Genomic DNA, 19672 nt, shown 5'->3' with positions numbered 1-19672 from the left:
TTAGCCGGGCATGGTGGCACATGCCTGTAGTCCCAGCTACTCGGGAGGCTGAGGCAGGAGAGTCACTTGAGCCCAGGAGTCTGAGGTTGCTGTGAGCTAGGCTGACACCACGGCACTCACTGTAGCCCAGGCAACAAAGCGAGACTCTGTCTCAAAAAAAAAAAAAAAGAAAGAAAGAAAGCTATGAATATAGATTTTCCATAGCAGTTCAGTGGGAGCCATACCTTAAACTTTCACTCAGGGTTAGTACCATTTTTGTATCTGTAAGTGGATTTTAGTCTTTCACATTTGTAAATATTTGAATAGTTTCAAGTTTGTGCTCTGTCCCGGGTAAAGTACAGATTTTCAGTTAAAATGGGAGGCAAAGCACTCACTGGATTTCATCTGGATCAGTCAGATTTTAGCACAGGTAGGAACAGCCTCTGCCCCACTGGGCCCCTCCCTGGTCCGCGGGGCTGTCCCTCCTTCACACCTGGGAACTCTGGGGCCCAGAGATGAGCTCGGGGTGTGATGAATATCCCGTGGCATCTGTGTGCCCAGAAGAGGCTGTGTCCCCGTGTGCTCTGCACGGCCGCGCACCTGTCTGGTGGAAGCCCCAGCAGCTGGGCCAGCAGATACCCCAGATCCTGCTCCGGCCCCTCGCCTCGCTGCAGCGACGCCTGCTCACAGTCTCCCAGCGCTGGTCCCTGCCAGTGCCCTCTGTCTGCCACATGGCCACCAGAGAGTGCTTACAAAACAAAAGGAAAAGCACATATGTCGTGTTACTCTTCTGCCTCACGGTCTCTGCCAGCTCACGTTGCTTACACTTAATTCCACTCCTTAGCCACTCCCAGCCCCTCTCTCCAGTCCTGCTGTAGTGCTGGGCCCTGTGCACGCCCCCCTCTGGGTGAAAAGCACCCACTCTTCCCCCGACACGCTGCTCTGTGTTGCCCCCACGGTGAAACCGTCCTTGGCCATTTCCGTTCCTCCGCTCTCTCCCCGGGTGCTCTGTCGGGTACTCTGACAGCTCTTACTGTGGTTGGCTTTGGTCCTTCACGTATGCCCTGGGCTTCTCCACCGGGCCGACAGCAGGACTCGTGGCTCTGGCACCAAGCAGCTGCCCGGCCATGTCCTTGGTCCACGTGAAGGGCGGGTGCCCATGGGTTTGCAGCTTGGTAAGCCTGGGGTCAGGGTACATTGCGGCCACACTCAGAGCCTGAAGCCTGAAGTGTCCTCTTGGCCCATATTTACTGCACACCTGTTCAGGCACCTGCAGAAGCTGGGGACGCCAGCACACAGCCTGGATGCAGCCCTCACTCGCCCGTGTGCCCTGCACAGCTTGCTTACCGTGGTAGCCCTGTGCACTTGCATGGAGAGCTACGTAGTCACCATCGTGGAGCTGTGGAGAAAAGTCCAGGATGCTACGGAACCATGAAAGTGGGAAACTGCATCTGGTGCATAGACCCCAGAGAGCATGGAAGGGCCTTTTGGACTGGAGAGTGAGGCCCGTTCACAGAGGGTGAGGCGGGGAAGGGGTGGAGGCTGAGCTGGCGGGTGAGGCCGTGGTCTTGCTGTGCCCTCAGTCCCGCAGAGTCTCCCGAGCTACAGAGCCCCACACGGCTGCTGTCAGTCCCGGCAGCCCCAGAGCTGGGTCAGTTCTGAAGGTGAGATAAGCATAAGAACTGAGGGGAGGAGGGTCACCAACCAGAAAACGTTGAGTACCTCTAGAAGGACCAGCAGGGACTCTGCCAGGGAAGCCGACGAGGGCAGCGCAGCCTCTTGTGCATCTCGCAGAGGGTGGACAGATGGATGCGCCATCGAGGTGGGGGAAGAGGCAACCAGCTCCGCACTGCGGTGTCCATGGAAGCATTCTGAAAAGTAGGTGCTGTGAATCTTCTTCCAGGACCACCAGCGATGCAGACGCCATCAGAGCTAATTGCAGCAGCCGGGCCACAGCCTGGGGGGAGACGCTGGCCTGGCCCCGCTCTCTACAGCAAGTACCACTTGCCACAGACTCACCGTCTTCTCTGACCAAAACTCAGATTTAATTTGCCATCGCCCTTCCGTTTTTATACTTCTGACAGGCCTGTGACAGTGTGCAACAGAAGATCCCCAGATATACCAGAGTATCATGAAAACAGATACTCACGGGAGTGTGCGGGTTCCATAATTTTACTGCAACATCAAGGGCTACTATCATTTGTTAATAGCAGGAAGCCTGGGAAGAATTTAACTGCTTTGATTTAACTCAAATCAAATAACAGTCATATTGAGACATAGTAAACATTGAAAATAAGAAGAGGGCCTGTTGTTTTCTGCATGCTTCTGGGCAGACACCCCGCTCATCCAAGGGTGGGGATTGTCCCCACTGCAGCTGTGTGCCGAGACCCCCTGGCATCTGGGGTCCAGGGGCCCTTGGGAGTGTGGGGTCTGGAGGCTGGTGGGGCTTCGCGGACTACAGGAGAGAAGCCGGGTGCACGAGCCTCCTGCAGTGGCCATGGGTGTATATCACACCTGGAGGCCTGGTCAGTGTGAGCAATACAGGTGTCTGCACAAGGCAGGAGTGGTTATTTGTGAATTTGCTGGGGGCCTCCACTTTTCTTATGCTGGTCTGAGGGAGAGGAAGTGGATTCTGTGCCTGTGAATGCAGAAGAAAAGGCAGGTTTTAGAAAACCCAAACTCACCCCCTGAGGGCAAGGATAAGGCAGCAGCTCATACACTGGGGTGCAGAGGGGCTTACAGTCCTGCTGGGACCAGTATCCAAGTCCAGCTTCACTAGTGAGTGCAGAAAAGCAAGGAATCAGAGAATTGGCACATTGCAAAGATGCTCCTAATTAGGGGAAGGGGAATGTGGCAGCATTGTGGTTCTGGGGGGTAAGTGTGGGTTGGGGCAGGACCATGAGTGTAGTAGGAATAGAGACGAGCCTGAGGTGCAGAGGTGGGGCTCCAGGCCAGCCTGGGAACCAAATGAAACAAAGGCTGAAGCTGCTGGTTGAAGGGCTTAGGGCCTGGTGGTGCTCTGCAGAGGACAGCGTGGAGGGCCATGGAGTAGCCGCAGGATTGGGGTGTAGCTACAGGGGCACGGAGTAGCTGCAGGATTGGGGTATAGCTGCAGGGGTGCGCAGTAGCTATGGGAGTGGGGGTAGCTGCAGGGGTGTGGAGTAGCTGTGGGAGGGGTGTAGCTGCAGGGGCGTGGAGTAGCTGCGGGATGGGGGGTAGCTGCAGGGAGTGTGGTGTAGCTGCAGGAGTGGGACGTAGCTGCAGGGGCGTGGAGTAGCTGCGGGAGTGGGGAGTAGCTGCAGGGAGTGTGGTGTAGCTGCAGGAGTGGGACGTAGCTGCAGGGGCGTGGAGTAGCTGCGGGATGGGGGGTAGCTGCAGTCTGGGGAACAGCAAGATGCACCAGACAAGGGAGTTAGGGGGCCTGAGGGCTGTAAGACCCAGGGTGGTCCAGGGTCACTTCTGAGCCTCAGCACCTCACCTACAAAATGCAGTTGTGTGGAGAGAAGTGCTCCTTGGTCTGTTTAGTCTGCATCTGCCACAAGAGAAAGTCACATCCTTGGGTCAGGCTCTGGCAGGGCCCCGTCAGTGTGCCCTCCAGGGTAGAGAGGAAGAACAGCCTGCCTGCCTTCCTCCTCCCCCTCCCCCTGCCTCCCCTTCCTCCCTCCTGTCTTCCTCCCCCTGCCTCCTTCCCTCCCTCACCTGTCTTGCCCCCTCGCTTCCCTCCCTCCTTCACTCACCTGGCAAACATTCGCTGAGACGCTCCAGCCGTGTTCCCAGGGTTGGAGGTTCCGCGTGAGCATCCCCGGGGCCCTGCAGATGAGTGGGGAAGCAGCACTGAAGCCCCAGGCAGAGGCCCTGGGCAGGTCTGGCCTTCAGGAAGACCTCAGGGCTGCATGTGGGGGATAGGTGACTGCAGAGGGAAAGGTGACGAAGTGACGGTGTGTCTGTGTGCAGTACCGTGTGGCCACGGCGTGACGGGCAAGCTCAGGGCCGCAGACCCAGACTGTGCGGCCGGCAGCGGACGGTGCTCGGCCGGGGTTTCCGCAGAGCGGCCCGAGGCCGGCGGTCATCACACACACGCGTGGGGGACGGCAGGGGTGGGCAGGAACGAGATGTGGTGTTGATGTGATTTAAGGTTTGTTTAAAAACGGTTTCCTTTAATGTGACTAGTATTGATTTCTTTTATAAATAAAGTAGGAGTAGATAGAGTATTCCCATTGGGAGGTAGAGTTTTCTTCCTTAATGGGGCGTATTCGTGGTGAGTTGGTTGATGGTTTCCTACAGTTCTGATGTCTCAATCCTGTAATAAAACTGTCAGCCCGCAGTGACGGTGGCCTGACTAAATGACACCAACAGCAAGAAAAGGAAAACAGGGAGGGAGCTCTGACAGTCTAATTACCCACCAAGTCAGCGCAAACAGGGCTGCTTTGGGTGTGAGGACGCCTGGTTTCAGGGCTGGTGGCATAAGTGTCATCTCTTTCCAGCGAGACAGTGCTTCACCTGTGCAGGGCGGCAGCAGGACAGCCCTGCGGGTCACCTCTCCCGTCTCCAGCCCCTGTGGCTCTGACATTTCTATTCTCAATTTCTGGGTTTTGTTCCTGAAGAATCAGTGGGGCGAAAGGACCCAGGGTGTGCAGGCACGGGGTTGTCGGGGATGGTGCTCCCTGGCGACTAGCGCTCACTGAGTGCCACTCCGGGTGGCCTCTTTCACGATTGAATTATTATTGAGTTCATGGTTTGGGTGAAAGAAATTAACTGGAAACATTTCAAGTTGCTTATAACTTGCAAATTCCTATCTATTCATATACTCTTGTAGCTACCAGAATATTCCTTACCAATTCATCCCTGGAGGCAGAAGGGCGCTGGATGGCCAGGAAATTGGGGTGAGGGTGTGGGTGTGAGCCAGGGAATGGGCCAGCGCACAACCCGGCATTGCTCCTGGCAAGCCGGGGGCAGGTTCCCACCACGCCCGGCGTGTGGCTCTGACTTTCTGTGTGTCTCCCGCCGTCAGTCCTGCTCGGTGGTCGCTCTCCAGCTCGATGCTGTCCCTTCCCTTCCCATAATAGCTGAATACACGATCTGCACGATCCAGTTTGCCTACAGTAGATACATCTAAAACGTTCTGCCATATAAAAGTGGGAAGTGGTTTTGGGTTTTGGTTTTTTTTTTTTACTAGGTAAAAGTATTTAATGTCCTTGCCCACTGTGAATAGTGACTGATACACACTTTGCACACATTGTATTTCCAAAAGAAAGGCATTTTTTTACAGCCTTCCCTGTTCTTAAGACAGTTCATATCATTACATTAATCACAACAAACCCTCTCACGTCTGTACACTTCTGTGATCAGTGGGAACAGAAACCTCCAGCAGTTTATGTCCCTTGCCTCTTGTTCTCTGCTTGGCTTATGATAAGCTGGAACAGAACCTGAGCCCGTTGCCGGTCCCGATCCACGTTCTTGGGGGGGCCCCATCTCAGGGACGGTGACACAGGCGCCAAGGGTCTTCCTCGTGTGCACTGAGGACGACGGAAGGCCGGCAGGCTCCTTCAGAGCCCCGTCCCCTCTGGTTTCCATCTCTGGAAGCTGCCTCCTGACACGCCATCCTGGACTTCCCTCCCTCATCGCATTGGCAGTGGCTGTGCCTGGTCCGGTGGGGGCGGGGCGGGAGTCCGGGGGACTCAGCCAAACAAGACGGGGCTCCTCGTGCAGGAGGCACCGTGCCCACGCGCCCACCTCTAGTCTGTGGGACGCTCCACGAGTGCCCACCCTGTGCTGGCACCAAGGGGCCGCAGGGCACGTGAGCCAAAAGTGGGAGACTCTGAGGTTTGATCCTCAATACACATTCACATTGCCTGTAGAACGTGAGCAAAAATAGGCATTTCCCATTTCATCTGCTTTTTACCTTCTCAGTTAACCTTAAGTAAACTTTTAGTTTCTTCTAAAATGTTTTCTGGTTTTTTGGAAGACTTTCAATGACTTGGGAAAATACTTCAAAAGGGCGTGAAGTAGTGTTTTCCGGTCTGCTGTTTGCTGTGTGTCCATATTTTAAGCCCCACTTCTCTGTGGAGGAGCAGCCGGCAGGGGAAGGCGCTGGCTGCTGGCAGGAGGCCCAAGTGGGAAGGATTGTGAGGGAAGGGACAGAGCCTCAAACCGGGTGCGGAGCCATGGGGGATGTTTCATCAATTCCTTTGATCTGTCCTAGGCAAGAAAATCATTGGATCACAGAATCTCGGGGCTGGACCTAAACAAACAAACAGAAGCTTTGCAAAATTTTAAACTATTTCTGATAATTATATTTTCGTAGCAGTGTTGGTTTTATTATTTGGGGACTGCCGCATGTGCTGTGGGCCGGTGTGAGGCTTCCTATTGATAGTGGGGCAGAGGGGGGACATGCTGCTCAGTCTCCCAGGTTAGCCCTAACCAAATCCTGCACACTCAGCGGCTTACAAACCGCAGAAACTTACTTTCCACCATTCCAGAGGCCAAGGTCCCAAACCAGGGTTTCAACAGGGCTGGCTCTTTCTGGAGCCCCCGAGGGAGAATTAGTGAGTAATTGTTTATGATACTTTTTCAAGTCTTTTAAAGCAGCAGTTGTCTTTTTAGTTATTTCTCCCTTTTCATTCTATTTTTTGGGGTGCCTTTTCTCTCCTTTTTTTCTTAATTCATTTTGCTATTATCTTTGCTGTTATCTTACCATTAATAAATATCTCAAAAAAATGTAAAAGACTCTGAGGGCTGAATGGGATCTTCGGGGCACCCAGGTCCAGCCCCCTGGTGTGTCCCTAGCTCCACAGCCAGGCCCTACATCACCCAAAAGCTTCAGGGAGCGAGGCCAGCTCTGCCCAGTGTGCCTGCCCTGGGGCTGCTGTGTGGAGGAGCCCGTGAGGAGGAGAGACAGGCGGGCACGGGTCCCCAGGTTCAGTGAGAGACGGCCGCTGAGCGGCGGGAGTGCACAGGGCTGGATTTCCACACCAGCGTCTGACACTGTGCGTCCACAGTTCCTTCTGTCTTTAGAGGATGCACTCTCGGAAGCAAAGCAGCATGTCCACGCTCTAATCACTGTCAAAGATAGTAATAGAAGTTAAAAAGAAAAAAAAAAGGCAAGAAGACAAATACGAGAAGCAGCCAGGAAACATCCGAGCAAAATACAGCAGCAGAGGAAGACAGTCCACAGTTGACGAGGCAGTGAAGGTGAATGTTTTAGAACTCTCTGTAAGAAGAAAAAGATCGAGTTGTTAAACTCAAAATCCAATTATATACTGCTTTAATGGTAAGTGCTGAAGAGTATGACATGGAAAAGTAACAAGGATTCATTAGAGGGTATTTGGCAAAGAAGGGGCACGAACACTGAAGGTCTTTGGAAGGTGATGTGAGAGCACACGGGACAGCTTTTGCTGAGAATCACAGATTCTCTAAGAAAAGGAACTGGAGAGACGGCTGCTGCCATCTCGGGGCGAGGCGCCTCGGCTTGGGGGGGGGGCCCGGAGCAGTGGTGGGGTCCGGCTTGGCGCTCTCAGGACTTGCTGACTTGGGTTCCATGGCAGGTGGGCTGGTGGTAACGCTGTGTCACAAAGTCTCTGGCTCCTTTTCCTCAAGTGTGGGCTGAAGACACTCTGGTCCCTGGGAGCTTGTTGGAAGTGCAGGCTGTGCTGCGTCGGGCCTGTGCCATAACAGGATCTGGGTGACGCAGGGGACTTGGCCCCTGCACAGACAAGGGCTGCCAGGCGGGTGGTGAAGCACCGGGCCTGGCCGTGGTGGCAGGAGGAAGCATTAAAAGCCATGAGAACCTTGGAACTCCGCAGGACTGGAGTGAAGGTCATTCCTTACCTCTGATGGCTTTTGCTGTCAGTTCAGGTTTATAGTCAGGATGTGGTCAGGGGCATACAGTTATTTTTGCCTCTGTTTTAAAACATCATTGGTAGTGAGCAAAACTGTTCTCTCCACTCACTTCTGATTTATACAACCAGGAAAGAAAAACTGCAAACTTTTCGTGGGTAGATTTCATTTCCTACTGAGCTCACTCACAGCTTGTCTCTGCCTTTTCCCGTGAGACATCGGGCCCCACTGTCTTAAACAGCGTCCACATGTGTCTCAGCTGCGTTCCAGCCATTTGGTCTCTGCGGACCCTGCCGATCAGCCCAGGAGCCTGCGTACCCAATACCACTGTGTCCTCTGACTCGCGCCTGTCCAAACGCAGTAGTACACGGTCCCGTTTGGTGATGGATAGTATGTGCATCTCGGGAGGAAATACACAGTCTCCTCCCAGCGTCCTCCTCCCAGCTTACCCAAAATTGCCTAGGTTTTTCTGTATCCTTTAAGAAATATTCCATGGATTTACTAAAAAGGAAATCCTTTTACTACTGATAAAAATAACCTCATAAAGAAGGTATAATTGTCTTGAGCCATCTATTAAATCTTCAAAGTATATAAAAACTAAAACTTGGAAAAAACGATGGAAACTGTAGGAGTGTCAGTACATTGTTATCAATTATTTTATTTGGCGCTACAAAGCAGGTCTGAATACATTCATAAAAGCAGAAATTGTATGTAACTGAGGCCGTGGACTGGGATGCTCTGGGCTCCGCTCTGCCGTGGGCCACTCGGGCCTGAGAGAGTCCCTGGAACACCAGCCTCCGGCCCCTGACCGTGAGGCTGCGCCCCTGCGTGTACCCCTGTCTCACCCCACAGGGCCGAGGGGCAGCAGTTACTAGTAGTTCTACAGTTAGTTTTTAGATATCTGTAGATTAGTAAGTGGATATTCTGCACCCACTTGAAAGTAAAAGAATATTCCCCTAAATTCTGTATTGAGTCAAAGAAGGTGGGGCTGGGGGAGGGCCCTGAGGGGCAGGCCAGGCTCCCAGCTCAGCCAGGGACTCTGCTCTTCTGGGGCTCAGGCCCCCTGGGCCTCCTCTCCTCCCCGACCCCCACCGCCACCCCCTCCATGCAGAGTCTCACAGGAGCTTCCTAACCGGCCACCTGCATTCGCCTACCCCTGCTTCAGGCTCTTCCCAGCAGTGCAGCCAGAGTCAAAGCAGGAGTCAAGGGCTTCTGTCCCAGCCCTCCTGGGTTACCTGGTCATAAGGTCCCTCCCTGTCCTCAGCCTCGCCCCTCCCAGCGGCCCAGCTGGGCCTGAGCCCTCCTGCTCCTCCCCTGCACACTGGCCTCCGGCTTGGTCTCCAGTCTCCCAGCTGCCCATTTGCCACCTTCTGACCTGTGATTCCTCTGCCCGACAGGCACCTGTGGCCACGCGGGTGTGCATGGCATGCTCCCTGTCGTCCCCACGTCTGCGTGGCGGGCACCCTGGCGTCTCTCAAGCCTTGCACCTTCCCCTGGGGCCTGCCCGTGTGAACTGTGGAGCGCTGACTCCCTTCCCCTCCATTTTCTTTTCTTTTTCAACATCCCTGTTTTATTTTCATCTTTAGCACATACATACTATATATATTTCTTGCTTATCATTTCTCTGAACTGCAAGTGCTGTGGGAACAGGAGTTTGTCTGTTTTGTCCTTGCTGTGTCCTGGGCGCCCAGAGCAGTGCTGGCACCTGGAGCTCAGTGTTCGCTGGACGCTCAGGTGAGCAAAGGAACCGAGGACACAAATACAGGACATCTGTGTGCGTGTTGCAGTGAGGTTTAGAGGGAGAGTCATAGCCTTATTCTTTGTTAAAAGTTTAAAATACAAAAGCAAATGAACTGAGCTCGCCTCAAAAGCAGTTCAAAAATCAATAAAATAAACTCACAGAAATTTATAAATAGTGGGTAAAATAATGCGCTGGAAGAGGAGATGGGAGGAATTATAAATAACATATAAGCTAATTATACAAAACAGAAAAATAGAATTATAAATCTAAAAGTTAGTGCTTGGTAAAAAGTGATAAATAACATTGCATGTCTTCCCCTTGATAAGTAATTAATAAAGGACAAAGCAAACATAAAATCATAAACTAAAACACTGCAGATTCGAAGGAGGTTAAGAATTAGAAAGGAGTGTTCAGGGACTGGCCGACCTGGTGCGATGAGAAGGGCACGTGCCACAGATGCACCACGGTGCAGACAATTGCAGTAAACCTAAAAGCAAGTGAGAGTTTGAAGAAGTTTTCAAAGAATTACTTCCTAGAAGGGCTCTGAATTCAGATGGTTTCTTTGATATTTTTAAGAAATAGTTCATTTCAACGAATATATAAATTACTATAAAGCATAGAAGATTATGGAAATCTACCTAATTCATTTATAAAGGTAGTATAACTTGGAAAGAAGCACCAAAATAAAATTATATTGAGTTCATATTTAGGAAACTGAATTAAACAACATGTCAAAATAGTAAACCGTCATAACTAAGCGTGATCCTTCTAAGAAAGAAAGGATAGTAAGCTATGAACATTATAAAGTATATCGCAAGGCAATGATTATCTCAGTAAGTGCTGAAAAGGTTGTCATATAATTCAATATATATTCGTTTTCAAAACTCGTAATGCAAGGCTTTTTCTCACTATAATGAAGACTTGGAGTGTGTGTTCCTTGAGGGTCTCAGAGGCAAGACTCAGTCCCCTGCGCTGTACCCAGATGTTACCAGCTCTGCCTTTTGAACAGAAATGTCAGTGATTGTTGAACAAATTAAGTATGTATTTTAGACCTACTACCAACATCACATTTAGTGAAACAGTACAAGAATTCCCATTAAAATTAGGATGCTTGGTATCATATTTAATATTTAACACCGTTCTAGAATTTCTGGCTAAAGTATTAACATGAAAATAATAACCATTAGGAAGGAAAAACAAAACTATCCCTATTTGTAAACAGTGTATCAGTACTTAACTAAAAATCATGGAGAATGATCTGGGAAATAGTTTTAATAGCCAAGACAGTTTAGCAAAGTGAATAGATGCAACAGAAACTGAGTCAGACCAGACGGCTGAGCCGAGGACGGGCCGGTCGTGGAGGGGACGCGTGTGTTGCTTCTGCAGCATCCCTGGGGAATTGCCCGTTCGGTACGTTCAGCCAGCGTGGAAACCGAGGCGAGTCATCTCCTGTGCAGACAGTCCCAAGGTGGCAGGTCCATGGTGCAACCCCGCGGCTTGGCAGGTGCCCCTTCTCCAGCCCCTGCTGCCCACTTCAGCTGACCCTGGCGGCTCTTGCTCCTGGGGAGCCTGGCTGTCCAGTGGGGGGACTCCTTGGGCAAATTGTGTCATGTGTTTGGGCTTCTGCATCTATAAAGTGGGAATAAAGAATGTGGGTCTTGTAGTGTTGCTCTAGGCCTGAGTGACATGCTGTGCGTGTCAGAGTGCACGTGGCGCGTGACAGGCCCCTCATCGGCCGCGTCCTCCCGACCACTGTGCCGAGTGCTCTGTCGGGCCGGGCAGTCCGAGTGCTCTCCCCAGAGCCCGGCCCGCTCCTTTATCTCGCTCTTTTATTTTCCCTCGCTCACTCTTTCTCTCTCCATTTCAGTTTGCAAACCGTTCTCTCTGGCAGAAAATAGAATTTGAGGTCTCCTCTTCGCCGTGTGTTTTGTTCTGTCATTCTCCACGCGTGTGGAAAGGCTCTGTTTTGTCCAGGGCATCTGCTCTGAGCTTCATCTCCCAGGGGCCTCGTTTTCCTGATGCCGTTTCGTATTTGTCTGTGGTAATAAACCCACTCTGCCACTTTGTCCTGTAGAATCAATCCCACGGGGTCGGCTCTCCCACGTACGTGCGACTGTGGAGCCGAAGGGCGCCAGGAGCTTGCAGTCCCGGAGCTGCGGAGCCAGGCGGCGCGGGGGCTGCCTTTGCAGGGACGCCTGGGAAGCCTGTGGGCACAAGCCCGCTCCCCGCCTTCTCTGCGTGGGTTTCGCACACGCGCTGCAGCCGCCCTTTCTCTTTCCTGAATGAGTCTCTGTCTTCTCTCAGTTTCCCTTCTCTGCGGGGGCCCGAGTGGCGCCGTGGTCAGGGCTCCGGCGGGGGTCTGGGGCGCGTGTCCTTGCAGCCGCGGCCTCGGGCTGAGCTGGTCTGGTTCCTGCCTCGTTGGCTCCGCCTGGCCAGGAGCTGCACACACAAGGCTGCGCCTCTGTTCCTGCTGCACTTCGGCCTCACCCACAGGCCTTCCGGCATGTTCCGTCCCTGTGGTTGCCAATTTTTCCACCTGTGTGCTTGACAAGGACATAATTTGTCCCCGTCCTCTCTGTTCTCTTTCTTTTGTAGTCAAAGCCTCTCCATCTCCATGTTCAAGTATTTCAGTCCCATCCTACCAATTCCTGGCAGTGTACGTGACTTGTGACTTTGACGTGAAAATGCCACTTCAGCTGGACACGGGCGTCCGTGTTCCCATTGCTCACCCAGCGAGGGCCGCGCTGCAGGGGCCTTACAAACACAGCTCCAGCCTCGAGCCACTTCTCTGCTACAAAGACCACATTCCCACCCACCCTCACCCGAGGTAGGGAGTGGGCTCCTTCCGCCAGCCGAGCAAGGCCTTGGCACAGGCTGGCTGGGCCGGCGCAGCCCCTGTCACAGCAGAAGCAGGGGTGTTGCAGGGAACTGGCCAGCGCACCCAGCACCGTGGGGCAGAGACAAAGCTCGGACGCACATGACCATCCACCCTCCTCAGTCACTCGCCTCCCACATGTACAGACGGTCTGCCACGCGCCAGCTGCGGGTCTGCGCTCTGAGGGCACCAGGACGCCCGAGATCCTGTCCTCGCGTGAGGGTGCTGGTACGGACAGGCCTGCCTTGTTCTGGGTGCGGAGAGAAACGGGCCTGCTCTAGCCAGGAAGGGGCGATAGGCAGCGACATGTGGCTTCCTGGGGTTGGTCTTAAAAGAGAAATGGGAATTAGCCAGAAGGGAGGTTGGGGAGGAGGCTGGATGGAGCTGGGGGTGGGCATTCCAGGCCCCACGGTGCTGTCTGGGGAGGGTGGGCAGGACACGGCGCCGTGGCTGCCGGGAGGTAGGGAGGCGAGACTGAAGCAGGCAGGAACCCGATCACAGCGGCCTGTCCCCCTCAGGAGAGCACCTGGCTCCTGCTCCCGTGGCGAGTGGGAGGGGCATGGTGGGGTCAGGCCACGGGCTGGGTGGCCGACGAGCCTCGAGTCTGCTGTCACGTGCTGAGACACCCGCCGACATCATGGGGAGCAGCCTGGGCCGGAGGGGACGGGTGGAGCCAGTCTGGACGTGGCCTCTCACTTCGGCTGCCAGGGCTCGGGCCGTCGGGACAGAGGGGCGCGTGGAGAACACGCTCACTCGGGCAGGGGCTGACGGCAGAGACATGGGGACCCTGGGGAGCAGGAGCCCTGCTGGAGCCCACGGTCGTCGCCGGTGCCCTCCCGTCCCTCAGGGCCACGTGTCTCTCCCCGGGCTCTGCTGCCAGCCAGGTCCCTCTGCCTGCCCGGAAGAGACTGGCCCAACTCCCCTGTCTCACGGCGCCGGCCGGCATGTGGTCGAGGCGGCAGGTCCCGTGAAGAAGGCAGGGCTGCTTGGCTGTCCCGCGGCCCCGCGGGAGGACGGCTGTCAGTCCCGCCCTCGGCACCTTGTCCCCTGTCTCGGCTGAGCGCGGAGCTCCCTCTCAGACCACATCAGGACTCTCAGTAAGGAAGGAGGTGGTGACATTCAGGAATAAAAGGACTCCGGCATCCCTGGGGACAGGGGCCGTGCCAGGGGTAAGAGTGGCCCAGCTGGAGGCCTGGCCTTCAGTTCTGGGCAGCGGTCAGACGTGTGCTGCGGTGTCCGCCCGCCGCCCCGCCCGCCCGCCTGAGCACCCTCCCGCGCGTCGCGGCCGGAGGGTCTGGCTTCCCTGGGCAGTGCCGGGCCCCGTCCTGGCGCTGCCCAGCACGGCTGTGTGGCCGTGGCAAGGTACTTGCCCTGTAGCAATACATACGCACGCACCCCCGTCCCGTGCGACCCGGTCTCCAGCCGCCCCACGGCGCACACGGCACAGACCGACCTGGCGGATGCTGAACGGAAGGGGCAGCTGTGTGGCCGCCGGGGTCCCACCCGCTCTCCCGCTGGCGAAAGCCTTCCTGTGACTCCCGCCTCTTCGAGGGTGCCCGGTGCGTTTGCTTTCTCTAACGGAGCCCTCCACGGCCGCCCGTCGGAACTGAAGGGCCGGCCCTGGCCTCCCGGGCCACGCCTGCTGTGGGTGAAGAAGGACGTGGTGGTGTCCCCTTGCTCCTGATCCCTGCGTCCCCCCCCCAGTGTATAACGTCTCCTCCAAGCTAAATCCCATCTGTGTGCTCTGTCACTCCCCATTGTCATGTGGCCCTTTGGATGCCTCCCTTCTTCCTTGGGTCCTTGGACTCTGCTCACACCTCCTGCCTGTACCTTCCCCCGCCTCTGTCCGCAGACGAGCAGCGTGGCGCCTGCCGTGCTGCCCTGTCCCTGCGTCCGTCCCGCACACTTGGGCGTCTCTGGTGCCTTCCTGCGCTTCAGGCGCTGCGTGTGGCGGCGGAGTCCACGTGCCCCACACCCCTCTCGTTCCCACGCGTCCCTCCCCGCCTGTGAGCACCTTGCAGGGTACAGCCCCCCACACCCCCTGCCTCTGGGCTCCCGCCCGGCCCCACGTCCAGTCTCCCCCACAGCCCGAATTCACCTGGAGAGTGAGTGCCACCCCAGCTCCCCCTGTGCTGCCCTGACGCCGGCACCGCCTCTCGGCTTCTTCCCAGCCGCCTCTGCATCCTTCCCGCCCGCCTCGGTGCCTGCTGTTCTTCTCCTGCCTGGAGCCTCGCACTTGCCTGCAGCTTCTCCCTCCCCACGCGTTGCCTTGGTGGCTCCATGCTCACCCTGTCCACAGCAGGCTCCAGGAGCCCAGCGTGGACCTCCTCACCTGCCTGCCCTTCTCCTGTGCCCCTTTCCTGCCAGGCGGCCCCCATTTTGAGGCCAGAAGCCAGAACTTTCTCCGCTGAGCAGTCCTGGGCCTGCCGCTGGATACCCCCTCGCGGCCCCCACTCTCCCCTCTCCTTCCTTCTCTGATACTCAGAGGCCTTCACCATGTCTCCTCTAGGCTATTGCAATGGTGTCTTCTTAAAAAATGCTTGACTTTTTAATTGTATAACAAATGCAAGATCCACATATAAATAAAACATAATCTCTGGAGCTCACGGCCATGGCTGGCGGGTCACTCGTACACAGAGCGCATCCAGCAGCGGGTGAGGCTGTCCCCCACCCCGGCTGTCTCTGCTTCACCCTGTCCTCCCGACACCCGGGGTGCGAGTCTGAACTGTATTTCTGCTCTTTCTCTCTTTCAGCACTTTTGTAGATTTCCAGGATGTGACGTATGCCAGCTTGGAGTTTGGGACGTCTTGCATACTTTGATGGGCGTCTTTCTAGGAATCAGATCTGTATCGGTGGAACTGTGTCAGAGGGAGCTTTGCCAAAACATACCCTGCACAGTATCCGCACAGGGGCAGCTCCTCTGACACTCAGGGGTTTCCCTAGGTTAAATGAGGCTTCACTTCAGATAGATCTGGGTCTGCTCACAAAATTAACTCTATCCAGGACACACCCAAAGCTCTCACAGTTTCTTTTTTTGATTCTTTATTTAAATATTCAGTATTCTGTAGTGTTATCCATATGAGAATAATCAGACCTAAGAAATAGGCTCTAAAACAGCAACTCGGGGCTAGATTTGGGGCAGGGTGGCCGGCCCGCTTCCTCCTCTCCCCGTCCCTGGACCCCCGTCCTGCAGCCAGGCCATAGCTGGGGTGGAGAAGAGCGTCTCTGGGGGAACCAGAGCTTCTGTCGACCCGTCGGCTCCAGCCCTGCCACGTGGTTTGCCCTGGGAGGTTGTCTCCCTGCCTGGGAGTTTGGGCTTCTCTGGGTGGCAGGTGGTAGAGCCCTTGCTTCAGAGGTGGGCACCAGCAGCCTGTGTTCAAAAGGGCTGTTGTACTACTGCCAGTGACAGTGCTGAGCTGCAAGTTGGGAAACCAGGGTGGCTTTTCTGGTTCTTCCCACAGTTACCCGCAGACGGCCCAGTTTTCTGCACTATGACATTGCCCTGGTAACGTGTAACGTGTTCTAGAGGAATAGAAGCTCCATGAAGGCAGAGACTTGCATGTTGCATTGCTTGTCACCGCACCCCAGGTGCCCTGCTCTACTGGGCATGTTGGGTCCTAGACACGCTTCAGTTGAATGGTGACAGGGGCATTTCTGCTTCCCCCTCCAGCCTGGACCTTCCGCGGGTGTGATGGGGGTGGGTCTTCTCACCTGTGCTCACACAGGATTATCTGTCTTGCAGGAGCCCAGCCGCCGGGGCCGCCGTATTACACTGACCCCGGAGGACCGGGGATGAATCCTGTCGGGAGCACCGTGGCAATGGCTTTCCAGGTCCAACCCAACTCACCCCAGGGGAGCATGGCCTGCCCTCCCCCTCCTTCCTACTGCAGCACGCCGCCTCCCCCCTACGAACAGGTGGTGAAGGCCAAGTAGCAGGCGCGGCCGCGTGCGGAGAAGAGACGGGGGAGGGCTTCCCACCAGCCTCTCCTGTCCCCATTGATGTTCACATCTGGAGATGGCCTGATGAGCCACTAAGGCAGATTCCTCTTCGATATCTTCAAGGCAAGCACAGCTCCCTTTCAAGTTTTCCATGGAGGATAGTATTTGAACTCACGCTGTCTCCTCTGTTCCTTCTGTTTCTGATGTAGTCTGTTCTCTCTGGCAGAGTGTGGTGACAGTCCCCAGGGGCTGTCGTTCTTAGGGTGGCACGACCACATCCCCAGGAGGGGGACTCAGAGGAAGAGGAGGGCAGAGCGGGGAGGTCAGGTGACATGGAGGAGCCAGGCCCAGGCGGCGTCCCCCTGTCAGATGCAAAGCCCCCCGCACGCAGCAGGCAGCGTGGCCCAGGCAGGTCAGCTGCGCCGGCCCGTCCTCCCGTCAGTCTTCCTCTCCCGGGAGCCGCCAGAGACATTCAGGGGAGAGCCAGCACCCTGAAGGTCACAGCCTGGTGACGGGCTTCCCTCGGCTCCACCAGGGCAGGGCAGAGTGTGCAGCAATCCTGGCACGGTGAGGCCCGGAGCCAGGCCGAGCTGACGTCCGTATATCCGAAGATCACTAAGGAAAGCTGTTTAAATTCAGGGGAAATCGCTTCCTGCTCCAAACTGGGACGCTGCGTTTTATGAGTTCTTGGTCTGACTTGGAAAACAAATGTTGCCCCCTTTTTAGTGTTCATAGAAGTGTGTAGTGTCCTGTCCTTCGAGGTCAGACTGGGAGTGTCTCTTCCCTGGCTGTCGCTGCCTCCCCGGTGTTCTCGGGCCCAGAGGGCTTCCGCACCCCCCACGCCCCGAGGCAGCCCTGGGGGGCGTCTGATGGGCTCTCATGGCAGAGGGAGAGGCCCGAGAGGCACCTTTAGCAGGGAGTTGTGTTCTGCCACGTAGTTAGTAGTGTTGATGTGTATTTAAACCCAGCTTGAGACCTATGTCGTGTGATACTAAGAGCAAAGCCGTGTGGCCCAGGGGCCCAGAATACTGTACGTGTAGTTTTGTGGGGAAGGGGGTGGGGGGCACTTAGTGTTTAAATGAACTAATCGGAGCCTCTTGAGGAATTGTTACTCGTTGAACTGGAGCATCACGACATCTCCCCCGAGGGGATGTGGAATGTCTTCGGTTTCCCCAGACCAGGACGTCTGTTGTCCACACTCTGCCTGGGCATTTATGTGGGGCGGGGTGAGGAACTCGAGGGCAAAGTAACCGCTTGGACTTACGTTCCTCTGAGGACGTAGAATCTGAGAGCTCCAGGGAGTTCCGAGGGAAATGCTCGGGAACAAGAGGAGCAGCCTTGGACACACGGTTTGTGCACACGGATGCCGCCACAGGCGTCTCTGGACGTCCTCGTGTGACCTCTGACCTCGTGTCCCAGCGGCAAGACCTCCCTAGGCTCCAGGCCTTGATTTAAATGAGACAACAAAGCACAACTTTTGCTGTTTACAGTGGAGACAACTACACGGGTCCAAAATGATTCTCCTCTTCCAGGTCATTCGTTCCACGTTTTTAACTTCAGTCTCTCCCTTTGCTCTTTTTAATGAAGAAGCACACTAAGAGCTGCCCCTGGAATTGGGTCGGTCACAGCCGAAGAGGCATATAAATGTCCAGGACTAAACTTCGTTCATCTTTCTGATAGCAAATGAGCTCAAGCGACCGAATGATGGGTGGGGCTCACCGATTTTACATTCCCATGTTTGTGTAAGATACATTTTGTTGTCCCCTGAACCCAGTTAGAATCCTGCTGCGGTGAACACTGAAACCGTAGTGGAAGTCCTGCTTCTGGGGACATTGCCGTCGTCGTTTCCTTTGTGCTGTTGGTGGGTCTCGGCCCCCTCTTAGAGGGAGTCCCGCTCCTGTGTGTGGGTGTCCCGTGGAGTCGGGGTTCGGAGTGAACTTGAAGCAGACCTGTGCATGCTCCCTGTGCAACACCTGGATCACTTCTCTGTTCCCTTTTGATAGGGTCCTGTTTCCTACGTACGCCAAATAAAAATAAATTTGGGCATGTGCTTTGATTGTTTTGCTGGGGAGTGGGGAAGAGGGAAGGGATGCAGGTTCTGATGAGGAAGGACACAGAGGTCCCGGGTTCAGCCTTGGGGGAGGGGAGGACGGTGCGCCCCATCTCAGGAGAAGTAAGAGCTAGATGTTATCCGAGGATATAAGGTGCTTGTGGTTCACCAATACATTTTAAAAAGCTAAGGAGAAAATTTTCCAAGGCAAGGAGAAAGACAGAAGCATTGGCAAGGTGAACGCAGGGGACCGGGGAGGTGAGCCTTCATGTCAAAATCCAGCTCTGCTTGGTCGGAAGCGGTACTTCTCTCACGATGCTACCGAGGAATATCGCTGCTACGGTGAAGCTGCATTTTAGAGGAATCACTAATTGAGATGTTTGTAAAGAAGCATTTTGTATTTTGCCTTCTTAGAACGTTAGTCCTAGATCGTGGTCCCTGCCTAAAAGGTCTTCTGTGGACCTAAGTGTGGTGCACTGCAGTGTGTCCGTCTCGGCGAGCCCACAGTACGCTGGTGTGTCACACGCTCTGAGAAGCATCTCCGTGTGTTTAATCCAGCCCTCCTCAAATTAGACCATGAAATCTTTTTCTTGTGTGTGTAGGGGTGGAGTTGGAGGTAAACACACCTTCCCTTCAAGCCCCCCTGAGGTGTGTCTGCCAGCAAAACCTCTGGCTGTCGATCCAGCTGAGAGATTTCTAGCACATTACACCCCAGCTGGGAAGGATTCTGACCTTGTTCTGTTCTCGGGAGCTCCTTGGCACCACTGCAGATTTGCCCAGCTCCAGACTGGGCTGCCAACCCTGCAACCCTGAGCCATTTGGAGGGAGCTCTAGGATCCAAAGGCCCTGCAACACATTTTCCCCAAGGCCTTTCTTTTATTTAAAAAAATGTTTTAGGAGGACCAGGTGTGGTGGCTCAACCTGTAATCCTAGCACTTTGGGAGGCCAAGACAGGAGGATCACTTGACGTCAGGAGTTTGAGACCAGCCTGAACAACAGTGAGAGACCCTGTCTCTACCCAAAATAGAGAAAAATTAGCTGGGTGTGGTGGTGTGCACCTCTAGTCCCAGCTATTTGGGAGTCTGAGGCAGGAGGATTGCTCAAGCCCAGAAGTTTGAGATTGCAGTGAACTACGATGACACCACTGAAATCTAGCCGGGGTGACAGAGTGAGACTCTGTCTCAAAAAAAAAAAAAAAAAAAGTTCTAGTTACTCTTCACTTAATTACATATTCTAAAAAAGAAAAGAGCAG

General features: G+C 54.7%; 1 protein-coding gene across 1 annotated transcript in view; it reads left to right on the top strand.

The window, feature by feature from the left end:
- Nucleotides 1-18416, top strand: part of VOPP1 (VOPP1 WW domain binding protein) — a 95980-nt gene extending 77564 nt beyond the window's left edge. The window contains exon 5 of the mRNA XM_045565383.1: nucleotides 16174-18416. Within this exon, the coding sequence (XP_045421339.1) occupies nucleotides 16174-16364 (191 nt within the window). The 3' untranslated portion in view covers nucleotides 16365-18416. The remainder of the gene's footprint in view (nucleotides 1-16173) is intronic.
- Nucleotides 18417-19672: the final 1256 nt, after the last annotated feature.

The sequence above is a fragment of the Lemur catta genome, chromosome 11 (assembly GCF_020740605.2).
Source record: "Lemur catta isolate mLemCat1 chromosome 11, mLemCat1.pri, whole genome shotgun sequence".
NCBI classification, from domain to species: Eukaryota; Metazoa; Chordata; class Mammalia; order Primates; family Lemuridae; genus Lemur; species Lemur catta.
The sequence above is the reverse complement of the archived record's forward strand: the minus strand, read 5'-3'. Positions and strand labels throughout refer to the sequence as shown.